This window comes from Pararge aegeria, chromosome 5 (genome assembly GCF_905163445.1).
Source record: "Pararge aegeria chromosome 5, ilParAegt1.1, whole genome shotgun sequence".
NCBI lineage: Eukaryota > Metazoa > Arthropoda > Insecta > Lepidoptera > Nymphalidae > Pararge > Pararge aegeria.
In genome coordinates this window covers 6,947,086-6,968,366 of record NC_053184.1, presented here as the reverse complement: position 1 = coordinate 6,968,366, position 21,281 = coordinate 6,947,086, and the positions used below count along the sequence as shown (strand labels likewise).

The 21,281-nt window shown below is 34.1% G+C and overlaps 2 protein-coding genes across 3 annotated transcripts; one reads left to right on the top strand and one right to left on the bottom strand.

Annotated features, from left to right (window-relative positions):
• The first annotated feature begins 20 nt into the window (after positions 1 to 20).
• On the top strand, positions 21 to 4,307 carry LOC120624089 (FGFR1 oncogene partner 2 homolog). 2 transcript variants are annotated; one of them, XM_039890431.1, is made up of 5 exons: positions 21 to 170; positions 254 to 388; positions 1,860 to 2,111; positions 2,760 to 2,888; positions 3,865 to 3,978. In XM_039890431.1, exons 2-5 carry the CDS (start codon positions 254 to 256, stop codon positions 3,976 to 3,978), a joined length of 630 nt encoding a protein of 209 aa, XP_039746365.1. In that variant the 5' UTR covers positions 21 to 170. The 2 variants fall into 2 exon arrangements, with proteins under 2 accessions (XP_039746365.1, XP_039746366.1); XM_039890432.1 differs by lacking the exon at positions 21 to 170 and having other exon boundaries at positions 3,865 to 4,307.
• A 9,533-nt stretch (positions 4,308 to 13,840) lies between these two features.
• On the bottom strand, positions 13,841 to 18,805 carry LOC120623919. Its single transcript, XM_039890212.1, has 7 exons — positions 18,580 to 18,805; positions 17,855 to 18,019; positions 16,839 to 16,955; positions 15,949 to 16,193; positions 15,018 to 15,166; positions 14,424 to 14,690; positions 13,841 to 14,056 (listed from the first exon to the last, which is right to left on the bottom strand). The coding sequence occupies exons 1-7, from the start codon at positions 18,629 to 18,631 to the stop codon at positions 13,927 to 13,929; spliced, it is 1,125 nt and encodes a 374-aa protein (XP_039746146.1). The 5' UTR covers positions 18,632 to 18,805; the 3' UTR covers positions 13,841 to 13,926.
• Between the last annotated feature and the right edge of the window lie 2,476 nt (positions 18,806 to 21,281).

Here is a 21,281-nt window from a genome sequence, read left to right as displayed (position 1 = left end):
TAATACCCCCAGCATCTAATGAAAGCTAATGGCTGCCGAACTCTAATCACGAAACAGCTGATGTGCGTCGTTTTGGGGTTCTTAATTACAATAAGTGTTTTGTTGAATAACCATCGAACTACCAATTAGATGATACGCCACTTGTCTCAATATATTGTGTGGATATCAGGGTTTGTGCCGTAAAGATATTTGGATACGAAAAACTAAATTTCTTGGTGAATTTGGTCGTGTTGTAGATTGTTGGCTATTTCAGATGTCACTGACGATCCAACAAATCATTTTGGATGCTAAAAGACTAGCCGGCCGCCTCAAGGAACGGGAGACCGAAGCCGATGCTTTGTTGACAGAAACCCAAACCGCGTATAGACAGATTTATACTATTAAACAGGTAAGTAGACCAACTCGCTAACGATGTCAAGACTCGTTCCTCCCTTAGTTTGCATATAACTCTTCATTTACCAGAGTTAATCTGATGTACTGACCTAACTATCTGTAAACAAAGGACACTGCATTGTATAAGACACAACCTCTCACTTAGAAACATTTTTCTAAAGTACCTCTGGTTGCCACATAAGAACAACTTTTGCTCCTACGTATTTTAGCTACTTTTAGTTGAATCTAAGAAATTAACTATGATGTAGTAAATGATTCTCGACGGCGCAGAATGGTTAGCCAAACTTTGCGGCGTTATGTGAGTTTTTAAGCAGAGCAATTACATATTACTGCTTTAATGGTGAAAGATAACATCTTGAGGAAACATGCATGCCTAAAAGCTCTCCGTAACATTCTCAAAGTAATGTAAAGTCTACCAATCTGCATTCGGGCAGTATAGTGGACTACAGCTTAAATCCTTCTAATTTTGAGTTGACTGATTGAGGATGACAATGACCTGGTCATCACAGTGGAAGGAACCACCTGTTTAATATGAAAACACCTGTGTGAAGTGGTGAGCAGATTCTTTTAGGAGATGATGATAGCACTGTATGCCATGACATTTGTACACCCAACTGAGGATTAGTGGATATTACGTAAGTCAGTTTGCAGTATTGCAGTCCCTTAAAAATAAGTTTTTGTGACTGAAGTAACAAAATTGTCTGTTGTCATTAAGAAATGACCAGCCATGATGTTGTAGTGTATTGCGAGGACATTTGATGACTTAATTTAGTATTAAGGTAATCTCTACTAGCAGAACCTTTATAATATTATGAATTATGTATTTAATATTTAGTTAAAATGTATGAGGTATAGTAAAATAATAGTTGGCTAGACAATTGTGTCTTCAATAAAGTTAGGTTAAATTTGAAGTAAAGCTTAATCATTGTTAACTAGGTATGTCAGAAGATTACAAGCTAAATTTAATACAAAAAACAAAAAGTTTGTCCTTTAAAAACCTTCAGTTACAATAATACCATAGGTACTTGGGAGTCTTGTCTATAATTTGTGTGATCCATTAAATGGATCAATTAATAATTTTTATTGAGGACAATTTATTTCACAAAACAGAAAAATTATACCATAGGATATAACACACATAGTGTTAAAGCAATCTCATAACAGACAACTTTTGGTGTAAGGATTCGGCTAACCAAGGAATATTTTAATTTAAATTGTTGCTTGCTTTAATGACTTATTAGTATTTTTACTCCATATCTTCTGGTCTAAAGATGTAAATATCATTTGATTACATTTTCGTGTTTATTGTTACAATAATTAAAAAAAAGCAAAATAAAAATAGATTTTCTTATTTCTAAATATTTTGAAAACATACTTTATGAAAGATTATTTGCATTAAAGGCCAATTAAGAAAATAAAGGCTATAGATACAAAATTGTCTCTAAATAGGACATTAATAATTCCAGTTCAAGGAAGAAGTTGATACGCTTAATGAGGCATCTCGGGAGAGGCCGAGAGGTGAACTCATAGCAAGCATGGAGAGGGAATCTCGGTTAATGAGGGATGTACAAAGGGAGAATGGTGAATTAAGAGCTGCTCTAGAAGATCACCGGAAAGCGCTAGAGCTCATCATGTCTAAGTATAGACAGCACACAGAGAAGAGAATATGGGAATCACAGATAGATTTCACAGCAGCGATCAATGAAAAGCAACAAGAAGTATGTGTTTTCTGCTTTAAATGTAATTTGTTGGGCATTTATGAGGTGTTAATTAGTACTATTTGATAGTTTAATGAGATAATCCCTGTATTTTAAAATAATCGCTTAAAGGAGGTTATAATGCTTTCCTTCAATAAAAACAAAATTAGAAATATAAAAAAGTGGACCCCTTTTTTGTATTTCCATTATATTCCATGATGTTTTCTCTATAATCTGATCTTACTTGTAAAATAACATGTGGGTCCAATTATGTTGAACAGAAATCTTGACTGCATATACAATACTTAGCACTATATTTAGAAATGTTAATTTAGTTCAGAGATTGTGTACAACTCAATTGGCACCAATGTATTAGCTCGAGATTCTGATTGTGCCAACTGTAGGAGACACTCACCAAAGCAAAAGTCAAATATTTTGTTTATTCAAATAGGCACATATACATGGCACTTTTGTTGTATAAAAATATGTATATTGTAGTGAGATGACGGCGATAAAAACATTTGTGCACAAGGGTGCATTGTACAAATGGCAACTTGAATACTATTAAACTCCTAAAAACTGAAGTATTTGTGTACCCTAATACTGCCTGTACTGTACATGCATAATATTACGTAATTCATTTTTAAATGTTCTTATAATATTTTTCAGTTGATTCGTCAACAAGCAGAGAGAATCAATGAGATGACAAGTGTAATGTACAAAGCTGTTAATATGGACGAGAATGGTGAATCAAGAAAAGAGCAAGAACTGTACCAAAGGCTTATTACTGAGAATAAGGTAATATGGTAAAATGTTAATTTGTCCTCTTTTGTGCTACCATCAATAATTGTCTGTTTTTCGAGATTTATTGTTCAAACATTTTCTAAATACACAGGATTTTCCTGTTATTGTTTCCCCGCGACTATGTGATGGAGCTATTTGTGTCGATAGTGATATTTATGTTCACAGTAAGTCTAAGTCGTTAGGTATCGCAATACCTTTTAATCCTACTTCAAAAAGGAGGAGGTTATAAATTCCATAAATACACATCTGTCTGGGCATATTCGGAAATGGTCTTATTTAAATTTAATAAACAACCGAAGTACGAAATAATATTATTTCAAAATATTAAATCCAAAGAAGCATATTTATTTTTGCATACAAGCGAATTCAAAACATTCTTAGTGTTTACTTATGTCTACCCTATTGAAGAAAAAAGGCAAAACCGCACATAGTACACACAGTGAATTACTCAAAAACTATTAGGTTTAGGACAGTACATAATGTATTTCTGCCTTTGAAGTTGAATTATGTTTTCATTTACAAGTTGTAGATCTGATGATAAGTTTCGATGAGAGAAAACAGAACTCTTGAACACTTGTACTCGTAAGGGTCCAAAGATGTATTCAGTATGTCAGGGTACAACCACATTTTCTCTAAAACATTTATTTCGATTATAAGTCAACCTTAAAAGATAGAAATATGCTGTCGCGGACTTTTTAAGGGGAACAACTTTGTCATACACGATTTTATCGAAACTCTAACAGTTTACGCAGCGCACGCAACGGAAGCTCTCAAAAGGAAAAACACCCTCGATTTTAAAACATTCTTCATTGGTGATATGCTTCTAAAGGTCTTAGCGTGATAAATGGGCTATTGAACACTGACAGAATATTTCAAATCGGACCCGTAGTTCCCGAGATCAAGTAAACAGACGTACAAACTCTTCAGTTTTAAGAGTTAGTATAAGATTAAATGGTTGTAAAAACTACAGGGCCTCCGGGAAATGCTGAATCTCTCGAGGCGGTACGGGTCGGACAGGGAGTATGCTCCACCCACGGAGGACAAGGATGTGCAGACAGACGGGCCGCCGCTGTCGGGCGCGTGACGGTCCGCGGCGACGCCCTGCCGCCTGTGAGCCGAACCCCCCCACACAAGCACCGCACACGTGAACTGTTCCCTCTACTGTCTGTGTATATGTGACTAGTTATATCTGTAGGTGTGCGGACGTGTTTGTTCACTGATTCTGGCCACTTCCAGTATGTACAACCCACACTTGACCCCCGCAGACTATAGACTAAATAATGACATTAATTTGGACGAATATGTAACTATTGGCTTCTGCTTTATAATTGCATGGATTGCAAAATTATGTTTGCTGTGTTTTAAAATAGTACTGATATATTATTTGATTTTATTATAACGTTACATTCTGAACCAATATTTTCTTTTATCGTGGTAACAGTATCCTCAGTACAGTGGTTTTCGCGTTTCGACACTATATCTTCGAAGTAAAATGGACCTAATAATAATAATAAATAAATTTATTTACACTAAACACGCATCGCCATCTAGCCCCAAAGTAAGCGTAGCTTGTTATGGGTACTAAGATAACTGGGGAATAAATTATGAATAATACACATAAATATTTAGAATAAACACCCAGACTCTGAAAAACGTGTTCATAACTTAAACATTTTCCGGTTGTGGGAATTGAACCTTGAACTCAGGAAACATTTATTTTACTCCTCTGTTCAGTTTTCCGATACTCGAAAACGAATCCTCGATTTCGAGAAAGCAAATCATGTATTGGTACTGGTTTATTCCAACATCGCACCACAGAGAGGCACTGAGGTTCTGTCAGACTATTAATGACTAAACCCCACGATGTTCCAACTCATTCCAGCCACGTGAACGCGTGGGCATACTGAACTGTTCGTGTAACTTATCCAGCTATCAAACTGAACTTTGGAATAACGTAAATCTGTCAAATTTTGTGGAGCTGTTGTCAAATTTTGACGTTTGGTCCTCCATATAAAATTTATTTATTTATTACAGAGTAACGCTGATGTTATTGTGACGTTTGTCAACATGAAAACTAAGGCTAATGTTTCGGGTGTGTCTAGCGGGCCCGCGCTTTTTATTTACTTTTAACATTATTTTGGTTTGACATTAGAACAGTCGACAATTCAATAAATTTATATTGTTAAAACCTACTGACATTTTCAAGCTTTTAGTAATAACGCGTGTCGTTGCGTAGACTAAGTAGCGTGCGCCCTTGCAATGCATATCCATGAAATTAAATAGCAGGTCTTTTTACCTACATTTGCATTTGGGAGGTTCAGTATTAAATGTCACTCGGCTCAATTGATTTTACGTCGTGTCGCATGCAAAGTATATTGTGACATGTTTCGTCATATGGCAGTGTTGCCATGTGAAATTCCTTATTGTCCAGCGTTTTTTCGAATTTTGTTCCCTAAAATAATGTATTATAGTGCTTCCAACATTAAAGGTTGAGAGCTCTACATACATTAAAATTGTCATCATCTTCCATTGACCAGGTAGATTTGAATAACCATTGCACTGCCTCGCGGTAGAAATGCTTTCAACGCACTTGCAGTTATTTCCCAGTGTGCTATATTTCGAAGTTAGCATACATTTGATATACTAGTATAATGACTACAGTATGGTTTTAGCAACAATAAAAGAAAATTCGCCTAATAACAACGAATGTGATTAGATGAACCACAAGTTTGGTAAATTCGATTGAATCTCCCAATGTGAACAAGGAAACTTTTAGCCTTTTATAAGTTTGTAGTTTGCGGGAGTCATTTCAGTTACTCACAGATTTTGGATTCTAGGTCTTTTGACAGTGTGTATCTTTCGTATGTCTTGTATAAAGAGTGTAACAAAATTACAATGAATAAATATTAAAGTAATCTATTGCAGTGCATTCTCTTCATCAGTGTATTCATTTATATTGGATATTAATAAATAATTTTAGGTGAATCTACATGAATGCAGTAAATATATTATAATAACATAAACTATGTGGTTAAACTGAAAAGCTTCTATTGCTTATACGCGGAGAATGCCTTGAATGATGCTTGAAACTTGGAAGTATAATTTTATAGAAAATTTCAATTATTTTTAAATTAATAAATCATATTAATTGGATATTTAGTAAACTTCTGAGCTCACATAGTTTGGCAATTTGTTTTTGTATAGTTTCTCTGTTTACTTAATTATCGTGTAGGTCGTGCAACCTCCAGGTCGTGCAACGCCGGATTCACATTAGACTGTCGCGCATATACATTTTATATGACGACGTGACGTGATCAAACCGTGACGATGTACGTCACGGTTTGATATAAAATTCAACCTTCTGACGCATCACGACTCAAGGTACAATGCGTCAGACTAAAGTTGTGACCTCCGGATCGGTCCAAAGCGAGAATCTTTGCATGAAAAATAGGATATCTTCTTTATTTTATGTTGATATCCTCTTTTCTACTTATGAATTGTAGGTCGATATTTAATTGTCCTCTATATAAGCGCTCGGACATGCTCTCGCTCGATGTGGGTTGACTCTTAATTGCTTCTCAGACAATTGTATAATAATTTACGTGACTGCCACTACATTTCATAGTTTATTTCTGATTTGAATAAAATGTAATTTTTTTCTAATACAATTCAACTGTTCAATCGTAGTTAAGAGATAAATCCAAAGAAAATGTTATCCCTACATAAATCAAAAAGATTGATTGTACTTATTTTAAAACTTTAGCAGCATCGCGCACAGTTCAGAAAGGGTGAATACATGTCTCACGACAGGCGTAAATCTTGCGATCTCTTCTGTCAAACGTCACTGTATTTTTATTCTATGCAAAAGTTACGTTTGACAGCAAAGATTGCGAGATTTACGCCTGTCACAAGCCTGTTGCGAGATACTTAAACACCCTGCCGGCTTGCGCTTCGGGCGGTATGCTATATGTTTAAGTATCATACAAAATCTACGTTACGAAAACTGCACGTCGCGTCGTCAGTCCGTTTCCCCTCCGGGTGCTGCGCCTTTTATGCTTTAATCATTCCACCTAACAAAAAAAATTAATGTTCTTCTTTTTAACACTTATGAGTGAGTTGAAATAATATTTAAAATAAGGAACTTTACAAGATCCCTTAGTACAGTATTTATATTATGTTCGCATTCAAGACTTTTTCGAGTATCGATGCACTGTAATTATAGAGTGAAATGGAACTTATTTTAATTTATGAACGTAGTGTTAAAACTCATATTCGTGCACACAGCTCTCTGAGCAGATCTAGCAAGATTAGCGACTCTAAAACGAGCATAATAAGGTCCACTTTGTCGTGATAGCTTTTCGATACTCGAAATCGTCTGCAGGACTGTGCGCTTTCAAATGACCTACTACTGGTACAGAAAAAAATTATACTTATGGCAGAGAAACGATAGATTAAAACATTTAAAAAAAAATTGATATTTCATAACATAAGCTGAAAAGACATGGCTTCAAAATTGGAGGAAGCCACACTGAAACGATGACCGCAGTGACGCGACTAGCCTCCTTTATGTCACACGTTGCGAAGTGTTTAGTGTGGTACATACAAGTGCTGATCTTTAACGCATTACTTCGGTGATGCTTTCTGTGTTTCAGTCTCAAAGGAAACCATTCAATTATTACATAAGAATTTAAAGTTCTCCAGCAAAGTGATAAATGTTCTCTATTTAAATTAATTGTGTGAAATAAGAATTAATTTAATTACGGAACAACACTTTTGTGTTTTCAAAAAGTTTCTACGTAATAAAGGAATAGCTCCTAAATTACGTACTCAATATAGTACATTTTTCCTATTGTGTACATTTTTATTGATCTTTTTCTCGAACTTTTTTGTACAACGTTTAATAATAAGGTATTATTTTTAAGCTAAAATTTATTTCATAATGAGTCGTAAGTTCTTATTTCCTTTCGCTTTATATTATTGAGAAATGTACTTAAGATTTTAAGGAAAGAAAATGGTGGGCACTGAATGATATTTTACAATATTACTATTTTACGTATGTTGGTGCTAATTTGGTTGTCATGAAAAACCACAAAACAACATTAAATTAACTGGTCTGAAAATAGTTATCTGTTTCTAAAGAACATTGTGTACACGAACTATTTGGATGTCATTTTTCTATCTATTCGATCGCGTGATACTTAGTTAATTTTTGTATGGATTCCATGCAAATGTAGTAAACTTTAAAGCGACGAAGGGGTAAATTAATATACACCAAATTTTTCTTTTACACAATGTTCGCGGAAAGATTTTCAGAACAGTTTATTTAGTGTTGCTATCCTTTTCCAAAGAAAACATTGCGAAAAGAATAGCACTATTTTTAGAGCTGTAAATTTTTACAGTGTAGTGATTTTTGTCCGAATTAGCACCGTTACCTACTTAAATATAAAATCATGCAAAGTGAGGGCGGGCCCCTCCACATTGTGAGACATTACTTGTAAGATGACTTTACTGGCGCGGTTAGTGCTGTGGCATTTGCATATTCAGGTTCCAATTTATATACACAATTTTTAAATTGGCTCATGCCGGGCCCTGATTGTCGATTGCATTCTAATTTAATCTTTAAATACCGTAAAACTGGACGGAATGGTTTGCAGATGAACGGCGCCAAAAAATTGATTTACACTGCCACGAAACTTCACAGAAATATGCTGCGAACTTTTTGGAACAGTCGTCCAGTGCGTTTCAACCTGTAGCCACAATTTTGACAGAAAAATTGACAGGCGTCAATATATGCATCACAAAATGCATTTCGTGAGTTTGTTAAATTTTAATGCCATAAGGCTAAAAACTGATTTATATGTTACGTGTGGCAAAATTGTATAGTTCTTAATTTTTATTATGATACCCAAACCGAAGACGCAAGTATCAATAACATTGTAAAAAAGGTTGCAATTCTTTTAAGTAATCGATTAAGTAACTTAGTTTCCGATTGGTTCTTGGGCGATGATATTATTATCTAAAATTCTTGAATAATGACTTGTTATAAGCTCAAGTTATTTTTTTGTGTACACTGAAAACTCTGGCTTGAGTTTCTAAGACGTCGACAACGCAACTACGCGCAAAACGTGCAAGCATTCTGTGACATCTCTTCATACAAGGGTTGTAGAATTTTAGGTTACAAGTTGTGGTTTCGATCGTTGGAATGTCGAATTGATCAAAGTTATAATCAATCTAATCCAAAAATTTCATATTTCAGAATAAATTTAGTAATGTCTCACTTTTATAAGGATGGCTATAAAAATTCTTTGATCTGAAGATTTTGGTTGGATTGCCTACTAATTAGACAGCATAGGTCCTATGCTAAAGGTTGATCTATCTTTAGTGTACTTTGCTGAGACTTAAGTTACGAGACTAAATTATGTGTCCAATATAAATTAGTCTTAAGAATAACTTTGAACGCTCTATAAATATCAGCCTTAACAAGTTCAGTGTTACTAGTGCAACTTATCAAGTTAACGAAAATTTTGGAGTACAGTAAATCTGTCAAATTTTTGTGAAAATGAAAATTTACGCTAACATGTATGTGACGTTTGTTTGCATGAAACCGCACTCTTGGGCAAACGTTCTTTGGCGTTATTGTAAATCCGCCATATGATGTACACAACCTGACTAAAGGTCATAAATTAAAAAACTCTACACTAATTTGTCAGGTTTAACCCAGCGCACGTGTGTTTAGAAACTTACACTAGGCAATGACACTGACTACGGTTCGGTGAACCAAGACTAGACCAAATTGAAGTTTTAGATCAAAATACTGGCCTTTTCTTATAAGAATGAAAGACGCTTAAAATTAATATCGGTCATAGTTTTGGTTCCTTGAATCATTTACAAGTGTAATAATGTTAAATAAATAATTGAGTATAGTTGCAGCGACTGCACTGTACATTTCCTCAAGTTACAATAATTCGTAGTTTACGTCATATTTATAGGCGATATTTTTTCATACGAAAAAAGCTTTGGATGTTAGTAACGTAATGGTAGTTGACGGTAGATCTTTGGTAGAGTATTCGTAATTTTTCAATCATGCTTAGAGCATGCGAGCAATATTCTACGGACTGGTTCATATATAGATAATAAATATACCTAATCTTATTAAATAAAGAAGCGTTGGAATTTCACAATTTAAGGGAATCGACCGTCCTTCAGGCTTTGACGTTGTGTATGATAGGTATGCGAATTTCACGTGTATTACTATTTATAGCCATTTTAGCTAGGGAAAAATCTAGGCGGAATTCCGTTTAGTCGTTTTCTATTCAATTGTTAGTAATTAGGCGTCACAGTCGTGCACAGTCTTCGGATTTGTCGCGTTTTGGAGTAAAACCCCTTGTCTATGGTAGTATAATTTATTCAAATAGGCCTATCACAGGCATTTATGAAGACATTTTTTTATTTTATAGGGTTCTCTATACGCTCCCTTATCTAAGAAGCAACTCGCAATAAACGTATCCGGGTAATTCTTGGGGATTTCTGTCTCTTTAGACATCGATAGACCGAGAAACGGCTCGTGGTATGCCAGATTTTTCTCTAGTCTTATTTTATCATCAATGACACATTTAAATGATTATTTTAATTACAGTTGGAACAACGAACTTTGAGATTTTACAAGTGCGAATAATTCATAAATCAAAAAAAGGACTGGACCTTTTTTACCAGAACCGTATCGGACTGAAACGAAGTTCATATATTAATATGCCTTCGAATTTTTTCCCCTTTCCAATCAAGCATAAGAGATACTAACATTAAATTTTGGTAATGTTAAGAAATCGCAATACTATTAGGTAAAAATAAGCAGCCAAGTTATTCTAAAGTATTATATCGAGGAACTATAAGTGTTATGAGTGTTTTTATTTATGGAGACAGTCGTTATTGTACGGACACAAAAAACTAGAATCATTTGGAAATCACTTTTCACCAATAGATTCACTATATATGAAAATAACAAATATTGGTTCGATGTTAGCACAATTTATCCCCACGAAAGTGGGGATAAATTGTGCTTTATTTATTATGAAACTTAGGATACCCAATTTATCCTAATTGATTCTAGGTTTTTTTGAACCATTTATTTTATCCGATTGCGTGGGAACTAACCCCAAAGCCAGAACCTTTTTCCGCATGGTAAAAGGAGGATATTAATCTTAAGAGGTTTTTTAGAGGGTTATTTTCTAACATCTGTATTTTGAGCGCGATGCGTGATTGATTTGTCGTTCAACAATTTGTTTTCAACCTTTGTCATGAAATTCTTAATGTAAAATATAACGATTTCTTCTACCAAATATTTGTAACGTCATAAATGGCATACTCACTCTGTTCTATTTGTAATAATTAACTTTTTTTAATTATTATTAGTTATTAATGTTTACCTATATTTCTCTTGTTCTATAGATACATAGCTTTTAGTTAACCACATAAAAGTTAGCACAAATAAAGCAATACAATAATAGTTTCCAGATTTTGGGTTTATGATAACAGGATCCTGACTCTGGCATGAAAATTGCACCTACGAGTTAATATGTTCTGCCACAATAATTTTGATAGTCATAGTCAAGAAGCTATCTTTATAAAAAAACCGGCTTATTCAGAGGACCAGAGTCCAGAAGTTGTAGGTTAAACACCCAGTTAAATCACCTACGACCGAATTGTGAACAAATTGTGGGTTATTAAGCAAAATTAATGATTACTATTGTTGCTATATTGAGAAGTTTTACATTTTATTGTTATTATTTAGGCAGAATATTGAGACTATTGTTACATATAATTAAAAAGCATCAAAGTATTTTGTTGTAACCATCAATGTACGTTATTTGCTGACTACCGGTTTTGTGCTGGGGCCAGATTTAAAAAAGTATGGGTGCCGATTCTGTTTAATTCAAATCTCTAAGCTAAACCTCATTATTGATACTTGTATAAGTATAGGGGTATACTTTTTACGCTGTATCTACTATAATAGGACATCACTATTTTGAGACATGTCAATGTTTGTAGTTAAGCGAAATTCATCCAAGCCACACAGAGGTAGTTTGGATAGGTACGTTTAGGGTCTCTCAAATAACGTTGTACAAAGTAGGTCATAGGTGGCACTTTTGATGCGTACATTACATGAGAATTACACGGTAGTAATTACAAGTTGGGTATGACGTTTTTCCTTTAACTAGGTATATCCTTAAATTACATTAGATATCAGATTTATGAACAGAATTGGCACCAAACGAAATTACTGTGTTTATCGTATTAAATACTGTGAAAATACCTCAATCTATGCTAAGCGAGGTCTACTACAAAAAAAACTAAAATTAGTTTTAGTATTATTAAAAATATAGGTAAAATATAACTTGTATGGATTTATAGAATGTACTTTAAACATACACTCTATAAATATAATAATTAGTGTTAAAAAGTTTTTAAAATAAACATATACTTTTCAAAATTTATATAATTATTAGTGAAAATATTGTTTTAAGTGTATAGCTGCCGCGGTCAAACCTTGGTTATAGTTATACAAAAAAAAAGTAAGTAACAAAGCAACAGAACAAATAGATAATTTAGATAATGGTAATACTCGTTTATATGTCCGGTAAATTAAAATAGAATTTACTAGACCTTTACACTAGACAACCCAATGCAGGAAATTGGAATAAAATAAAATTACCAAGTACCACTTTAGATATGTTGAAAACGATAGAAGGAAGATATTTGAATAATTAGTTTTCTGCTGTAGAACAAAAAGTAGTGCTAAAGTTAAATAATGTATCTTTAAAATTGACAAATATACAACATAAAATAATACAAAATGTTTTTTTTTATTTCATCGATTACCTACCTTAAAATTAACGCTTAGTGGGCCACTTTTTAACTGTCTGTCAAAAAAGGTTTAATCTATAATTGTGCTATTTGAACACTATTCTTTAGCTATTCTTTTCTTCGAATATTATTGTGGATGAGATAGTACTACTTACAGACTTATCAAATTAGTTACTTTTATTTAAAGATTAAACATTAAACCTATAGTGAAATTAGCACAATTGTTTGTTTATTGCAAGTCAATGAGACCTCAGTTCTTACTACTGTATCCTGGAACTTGCCTTAAGCAATGAAGTAAAGGGTTTTCTAGCTTCAGGTTGTTACTTAGAATTTTAAGAAGATAAACTACCAATCTTGTCCAGCCCAGGGAATCGAACCCAGGTTCTCCGTATTTGAACGTGCTAACCACCAAGCAAGCAGAGACCAACGAGGCAGTTATAACCTAACTATTAAAGTACCTGATTCAATCTGCCAACTTCACCTACCTACCTTATTTGTATGATAGTTACAATTTTTGACTGTCAAAAGCTGAAATTGCGTATTCCGGCCAATTATAATTATGTGCATACTACTATTGCAAAATATTAAATTATTTTCATTTTTTAATTTATATGTGCATTTTTTTATGGGTGGTGCCTTACCCCTTTCCAATCAGCCTGGTAAAATAATGTCAGCCATTCAGAAAGCATTTTGATTCAGAGAGCATCATTACATGCATTATTATTAATTATGAAGTTTATCATTTCCCCCTAGTTTGAAAAAGCGGATTGCCTCAATCGCTTTTTTCTTAGGTTTCTTTCGTAGAACTTTCATTAGGTTGTTATTGTGATACATAGGTAACGTAATAAAGTTTAAAGGCGAGAAGAATCTAATTACATATTAGTAACTACAAATATCTGTCCAGTGACTGTAACTCGCCACAACAATGTATCACCGGGTGTTTTTACTTTGATTCTAACCATACATATTACGATTATATTAGGATTTCATGTACATTTGCGTGTGGCATTTGTCGTGTCCTGGAGATAGAATACTGCCCATTTTGAATTATGAAAATAAATTAAATGGTTAAAATCAAATCCAGATATAAATAAATTGTATATTCTGTCTTATCAAATAACACACATTCACAAGTTCACCTACACAGTTTTAAATGCGTCTTTAGGGTAAATCATACCCTTGTTTGAGTATAATCTACTGGAAACTTGAACGAATGTTGGCCAATGGCTGGGATATTTGGAAGCAAGCCTGCATTGGGGATGATATTCCACGATAGACTTAATGTGACGTTGTTGTGACCTCTGGAATAAAATAAGTGAAGAATATTAATTTTCCATTTGACTATTTAGCACTGAAGACTGCTACCTAACTTTATCTTAGCTATCTTAATATGGTCAATCTATCCAATATAGTGTTGTATGTACATAAATAACATGAGCATGTAATGTTAAATGAAGTTTTGCAAATAAATAAATAAAAATCTTTTCAATAGACCATACTAGCTGTTGCCCGCATTGCTTGTCTGCATTTATTACGGTTTTTAAAATTCCAGTGAACAGTATTTATTTATAAATATTTAAATTTGAGAATAGAGAAATAGCAAATAACAAGCTTGCCAAGTTTTATGTGTAGTCCTTAAAACTAATAATCAAAATACAAAGTACTAACTTTAAACCATTGCCATCATCCCAGAAATAATATTTTGTGTTCATGTTCTTAAAATCTAGCAGGGCATTCTCCCCTCTCAAGATGATTTTGTCCCATAGCACAACTTGATTCAATTCATTATTTGGTGTAACATACTCAGCAGTGAGGTACAAAAATAACTGTTTCACATTCCAGTTAAATAGGTTTGACAAATCTGTCTTGAGATCAAATGTTAAGTAACCAAGATCATTTCTTTCCCTGGAAGCACCATAGTCAGGAACATTCTTTCTGTAAACATAAAAAGAGTATGTATACTGGTCACTTTAAGATATGTGCATCAAATAAGTGTTCAAAACAGAATAGCAACCAGACCATGCAAGATAACTGGTCTACAATAATAATTTACAACAAAAACAAAACAAGTTACAACCAGACAGTTATTTCAATAAATTGGTAGTAAACTTGGAAATGTGTGCACACAGTATACCTACTTTAATAAATTTATTTCAACCTGACAACAATAAGTATGCAAAAAAAAAATTCGTGCGTTTATACTTTTAGGTTATATTCTCTTATAGTTCACGTATTGTAATAAAATATTTGTTTTCTACTTACACTACAACTTTCACTGTATTCATTTGAGCTGTGGTTCTGTAATCTACAGTTAATGTGGAGAGGAAACACAAAAACGTTAGACATGCTAGAACACTTAGAGTGTACGTCAATATCGCATTTACTCTTGTTAAGACAGAATACATGTTGATTTATCTTCTTAATGTTTTCTGGTGGACGAAATTCCACCGTAATGGTAATAAATTTTATAATTTTGGAATTGACTATAACTTTTTGTTAGGAAGCTGACGTTTACATTATTTGACAAATTGAAGTTGACATTCCAGCTTTCCGAGACACGTCATGCAATATCAAAAGTATTCAACACGCAAAGACCCACGTTAGCTATTTATTTTTGAACTTTAAAATTGATAGAAATACGGTCTAAAATGGAACAATGTGTTTAATCCTCCATTCCGTTTCACGGTATTTTCTTAGGCTAATAAACATAGTATGATACTGCAGAGGTAGTAATTGATCTCTTGGTTAAAGACATGGTAGAGTATAACAAAAAGATGTAGGTAATAAATTTTTGAATGGGAGTTAAATATGTAAAAACGGGAATTTAATATATTGAGCCGTTTTTAAATGTATAATAATGGCATAGTTACATTCTCGACGAGTTTGCGTTGCATTGCATGTGTGTGTCATATTTATCCACAGACTGGACGGGTCAGAAGGTAAGGGGCGTCATAAATAAGTAAATCACAACGCATGCGCCTGCGTGGTGAATATCGAAACAAGCTAGTTGAGCAACAGGCCCCCGCACAAGTAGCCCGCATAATTTTAGGTAGGTACATTGAGCTCAGTCATGCTGAGAACTCAACGATACAAAATGTAATTTTATAATTTAGTCTGAAGTCCTAAAAAGTAAGTATCTACCAATAAAATAACATCAAGTGTTCGATAATTTATTTGTTTTATTTGTCCATTATGAAATAATACTAAGGCACAATAAAGGATTATTACGAATAAAAACAAGACCAAAAAATAAGATAAAGAATGTGACAATCAGCGATGAAAGTTGTGCCGCAGAATTACATGGTATTGTGCCTGGCACACTTCGACAGAAACAGACCCTTGTCGATCGACTTCCATGTGTCTCTTCATAGCAGCCGTTGGTTATAGCAGTATTATTTGAATCCACAGCTCGTGTGCAGAAGTAAGTCGAATTATCCACTGTAAAATAAGTAGGTATTATTGTAAATTGAGTTTCTGTTCACGTTAGTTTCTGTTATTTACCTTTATTTTACATTTACCAACATTTATTTTGTAGTGGTACAACCAGTAAACTTACGATAACAAATTAAATTAATAAATAAATAAATAATAAATAAATATACTATGACAAGACACACATCGCTATATAGCCCCAAAGTAAGCGTAGCTTGTGTTATGGGTACTAAGATAGCTGATGAATATTTTTATGAATATAATACACATTAATACTTATAATATACATATAAACACCCAGACACTGAACAAAACAAAACATTCATGTTCATCACACAAACATTTTTCCAGTTGTGGGAATCGAACCCACTAATCACACTCAATGGACACTAACACCAATTTGTTTTTAAGCATGCGTAAGATTGAAGGTATATGCATACGTGGAGAACATTCACTCTTGATTTTCGATACAAAATAGGCATTTCAAATTAAAATATTATTAATTATACTTAATCATAATTATGTATAATGTAATAACTCATTACTCAGTATAGGTATACCATATTATTATTATTACCTTATTGGTCAAGGGAAAATATGTTATTGTAAAAATACTGTTTTAATGGGAAAAATGATTCGATGTTTACTTACCGCGTCCATTGAAAAACATCGTATATTGTGCACATACATCATTATCGGCTAACACACAGGTTGCTTGGTCTGCATAGTGCGTCCATATGTACTCGACGTCGGGCCACGTCCCATCGTCTGTGCGAGTATAAAAGCTTTAAGTTAGAACTTATCTACCGATATTAAAATACTTTTAAAGAAATAAGAAGATATTGATAGTATATTAAGCTGGCCCTGAAGTTTGAGATTAAGGAAAATTGTACATTATTTTATAACAAATTACCGAATTAAATCTTTGAGATGTCGGTAAATAAGTTCTGTTTATATAAATGTTAGCTTACAGAAAAATCCTATCATAACATTAAGGATTAGGTACATTAACAATAAAAAGTTTGGGTATGAACTGCTCTTACTCTATAGCTTGGACTGTGATATAGCGATAATAAAAAAAAAACCCGGATAAGTTTTTTGTGCGCTATTCTTAGAAGGAGCTTTTCGAACCCTCGTAGCTTAAGGATTAAATTATTTGAATTCAAGCCATGTTACTGAATGTAGAAGCAGTGATAGCGCAGTGGGTCGGAGCTCGACTTCACTTTCAGGGGGTTGAGTTCGAATCCCAGCACGCACCTCTAACTTTTATGTGCGTTCTATGCAATTAAAATATCACTTGCTTCAACGGTGAACGAAAACATCTAGAGGAAAAGTGTGTGAAGTCCACCAATTAGCACTGGGTCAGCGTGGTGGACTACGGCCTTAACCCCTTCTCATTGTGGGAGGAGACCCGTTCCCTGTAGTGGGCCGGTAATGGGTTGGTACGATGATGGTGATGATACGAAATGTAATCAACAACATGGACTTTATAAGGATCAGAACCACTCAGCGGGCTTTTGGGAGAGTTACCGTTTCCAATTTAATAATATTACTTAGTAGCCGGTACAATCTGCTCACTATATTAATAAGGTCTTAAAATTAGAATGTGCTGTCAGACTTCTATTTGTACGGGATAAAGAAGATAGATGAATGGTTGAAAAAATTACCTGATACGACGAGTGGTTGTTGACAAGGCACTCCACTAGCTAACTGTGTGGCGTCTCGACATGTTGCGTTCATGAATACACTCTCGTTGTGCCAACGAGGCCCAAGCCAAGTGAACTGATAACAACGGCTTTCATTTCGGCTCCTCGCTTCTATTAGAATTCCACCTATGTGTAGAAATACCTACATTTAATTTTTATAGTGGTTAGCATAAGCAAGTACAAAAAGCGAGGTTGGGATACAATTCCTGGGTGGGCTCAGTAATTGAAACGTATTTAGAGAAATTTCAGTACGAGCACGGAGTTAGGTAATTAATGTGTCAACTGCCTTACCTCGTAAAGCACGTTAAAGGCTTCGGACCTGGTAATTATCACTGATGTTACGTCGTGATGCAGGTATTTTGTTTTAATTTCTATATAAGATTAAATAATGATGACAAAGGGCAAAGGCGTAAATGGGCCAGTTATATTAAAATTCATACTCATAATCAGTTTCTAGGCAATATAGTTTATGTCGGTCTGTGTTGGTGTTATATGTCGCTATAAACGCTGCTATATGCTGACATCAGCATAATCCTTGATCTTCGGTTGAGGAGAAACAAACATAAACTACACAAAAAAAAACTTACTCTAGAAACTTCTCTTTTCTCTATTATTATGCATAATAGGTAAAAAATTAATAGTCACACATTCTTTACCAGATTTACAGTCTGGAATTACGTACTTACATAGTCCTATAATTAACGCTATTGGTAATAGAAAACTCTTGCTAGGAATCATTGCACTTTGTTCACACTTCAGAATTTCTTTGATTTTGTTTATTTATTTATTCATTACATTATACAAAGGAACAACTTCATTGACTATTATCTTTTTTATTTAATTTAAGTACTTAATTATCATAGAATTACGTTTGAATTCATACGCTTATCTTCATTGTCCGTTGGCAGTATTTCGAGGACTGATTGCAATGATTTGATTGCCCCGATAAAGTTTTATCAATTATCGTGACGACATTCCCTCGTAATTATTCATTGCGGGGCAGTTTCGGGGTTTAAGAGGCCAGTTTCGCCCGATTTTTATTTTGGAATACTGAAAGTATTTAAGCGGGTTTAGGATCAACTCTTGCGCTAGGTACATGTGGATCTCAGAAACAGAAAAATACGTGAGGCGATTGTTCTGTACGGAACACTTGGGCGCCTCGTAGTCTAGCCGGTTAAAAGAAGTGTAATCTACCAATGTAAGTAAGAACCTACTTGGACTTGAACACGTCACACAGGTCATGAACACGTAGGTAGGTAGTTTCATTTAGAACGAGCTTGAACGACGAGGTGAAGTTTGACGTGTCCGTGTGTTTGTGTTTGTCTGTGGCATTATGGCTCCTGAACAGATGCACAAATGCTGATTTATTTATTTTTTGTTTCAAAGGTTAATTAGTCGTTCTTAGCTATGTTTGATGAAAAACAGTCAAAGATGGATCACATATTTTTTCACAATTCCTTCAATGTGTATCAAATAAAAGGGCTTGAAAAGACGACACTATACGCTATGACAAATTTATAAACCAAGATGGCCGCTACCAAAAATGGCGAATTACATATTTTTTTTCACTACTTCCTCAATAACGAAGTTGACATTTACCTAATTTTACTATTGAAACTTAAACTAAATGAATTAATATTAAATACAAATAAATTGTTGAATAGCTTTGTATACGTAAAAAAATTTGCACGCCGTTATGGCAAAACATATTTGGACCAATTTTATTTTGTACCCATTTACCACATATTATTATGAAATGAAATGTTATGAAAACTACAGTACTAGTGTCATCATCATTCCCATGGCGCTTTCCCTATTAGGGGTCAGCCCTCATGATACGTGTCCGCCACTTAATACGGTCTTACGTCATTTCTGGCGTCAGGCCCAGCGTTTCATTTCATTGGACACGGTTTTAAGCGATACTCGTAGTACTTTAGTGTCCCAATAGTTAATGATTAAAACTAAAATATTGTTTTTAGTTCTTTCAGGCAAAATTTGACTTAAAAACCTACAGCCCGAGCCGGTAGCGGAAAAACCTTAGAAAAGTATAGGTAGGTAAAATTGACTTTTCATATCTCTGCTGAATTTTTTAAATATTTTGTCGAACTACTTACTTATTGATACCGGTCTACATTGTTCTAAATTACCGGCCGTAAATAAAATAAAAATGGCGGCCAGCCGACAGACTTCTACTAAAATAATTATTAAAACCTCTTCAATGCCAAATAAAATGACAAATTTATTAAAAATTTCCATGATCTATAAAAAACTAATGAATTTTTAGATAACGAACACTTAAGAGAAAAAAAGGAAGGCACTCGTTCTTAGTATAAAACAAAATAAACTTAGTTGTTTAGATAATTATGATTTCTTTCTGATCCTAAATTGGAACACGGATTCCTTACGCTGAAGTAACCGTTGGATCGTTAGCTTACGCAGCTCGTTGTGAACAGAGCTGATTAAAAATAGTTATCGGTTATCTTTACCAGCTCAGGAGAAAATCGGAACCGTATCCACTAACATAGTCTCACTGATTCCGTTCCTAGATTTCTATTGTATAAGTAGCTTGCTTGCGACTTCGCGTGATAAAGTTTTTCTTAAATAAAGCTCGTGTGAACTCCGAAATGACCACCCGTCTCCAGGTTGCAATCTATGTCAAATTATCAAGCCGTTAAATAGTGAAAGTTAAGCGAGTTACGAATTTAAGTCCTAAACATTACTTGAATCCACAGTATTAAGAACATACAGAAGCCTCAATCACCCATTATTGCATGCAGTGCATTGTGTGAAAACTCCCCTCGAACGTCACACTTCACACCCGCGGAATGTTACTAGCTCACAAACTTTTCGCATTTTCCCCATTTTATTGTAAACGTTTTGTTCTAAACGTTAGAGCTAAAATTAAGAGCTAGAGCTAGAATTAAGTGACTAGCCACCTGTCGGAGAAACACTACTAAAGTGCAGTGGTTTTTGATGCTTCAATATTGGACGTCTACACGATTTCTGTATGTTATTAATTCTGTGCTTGAATCATAATCATTATCATTAGTCTATAAACATCTCACTGCAGGGTACGGTCTGCTCTCGGAGAAGAGACTGTGTCTCTTCTTTAAAGTTTGTGAATACGGGCCAATTGTTATACTGAACCCAAAAAAGGCAGTCCAATCTGAACACAAGGCGTAAGGCGGTGCTGAGTACAAAAACCGGGGGGCCGCAAGCATTGTTGATAAATCGCCATGTTGCCACATAACATGGGGCTATTTATTTTAGAATTTATGATCTCATGAGCTAAGGCAGTTATTTCAAAATCACATACATACATACTATTCATTATTTATTTGTAACGTTAAGGCTAAATAGATAACCAACAGATAAGTATATAAAAGGA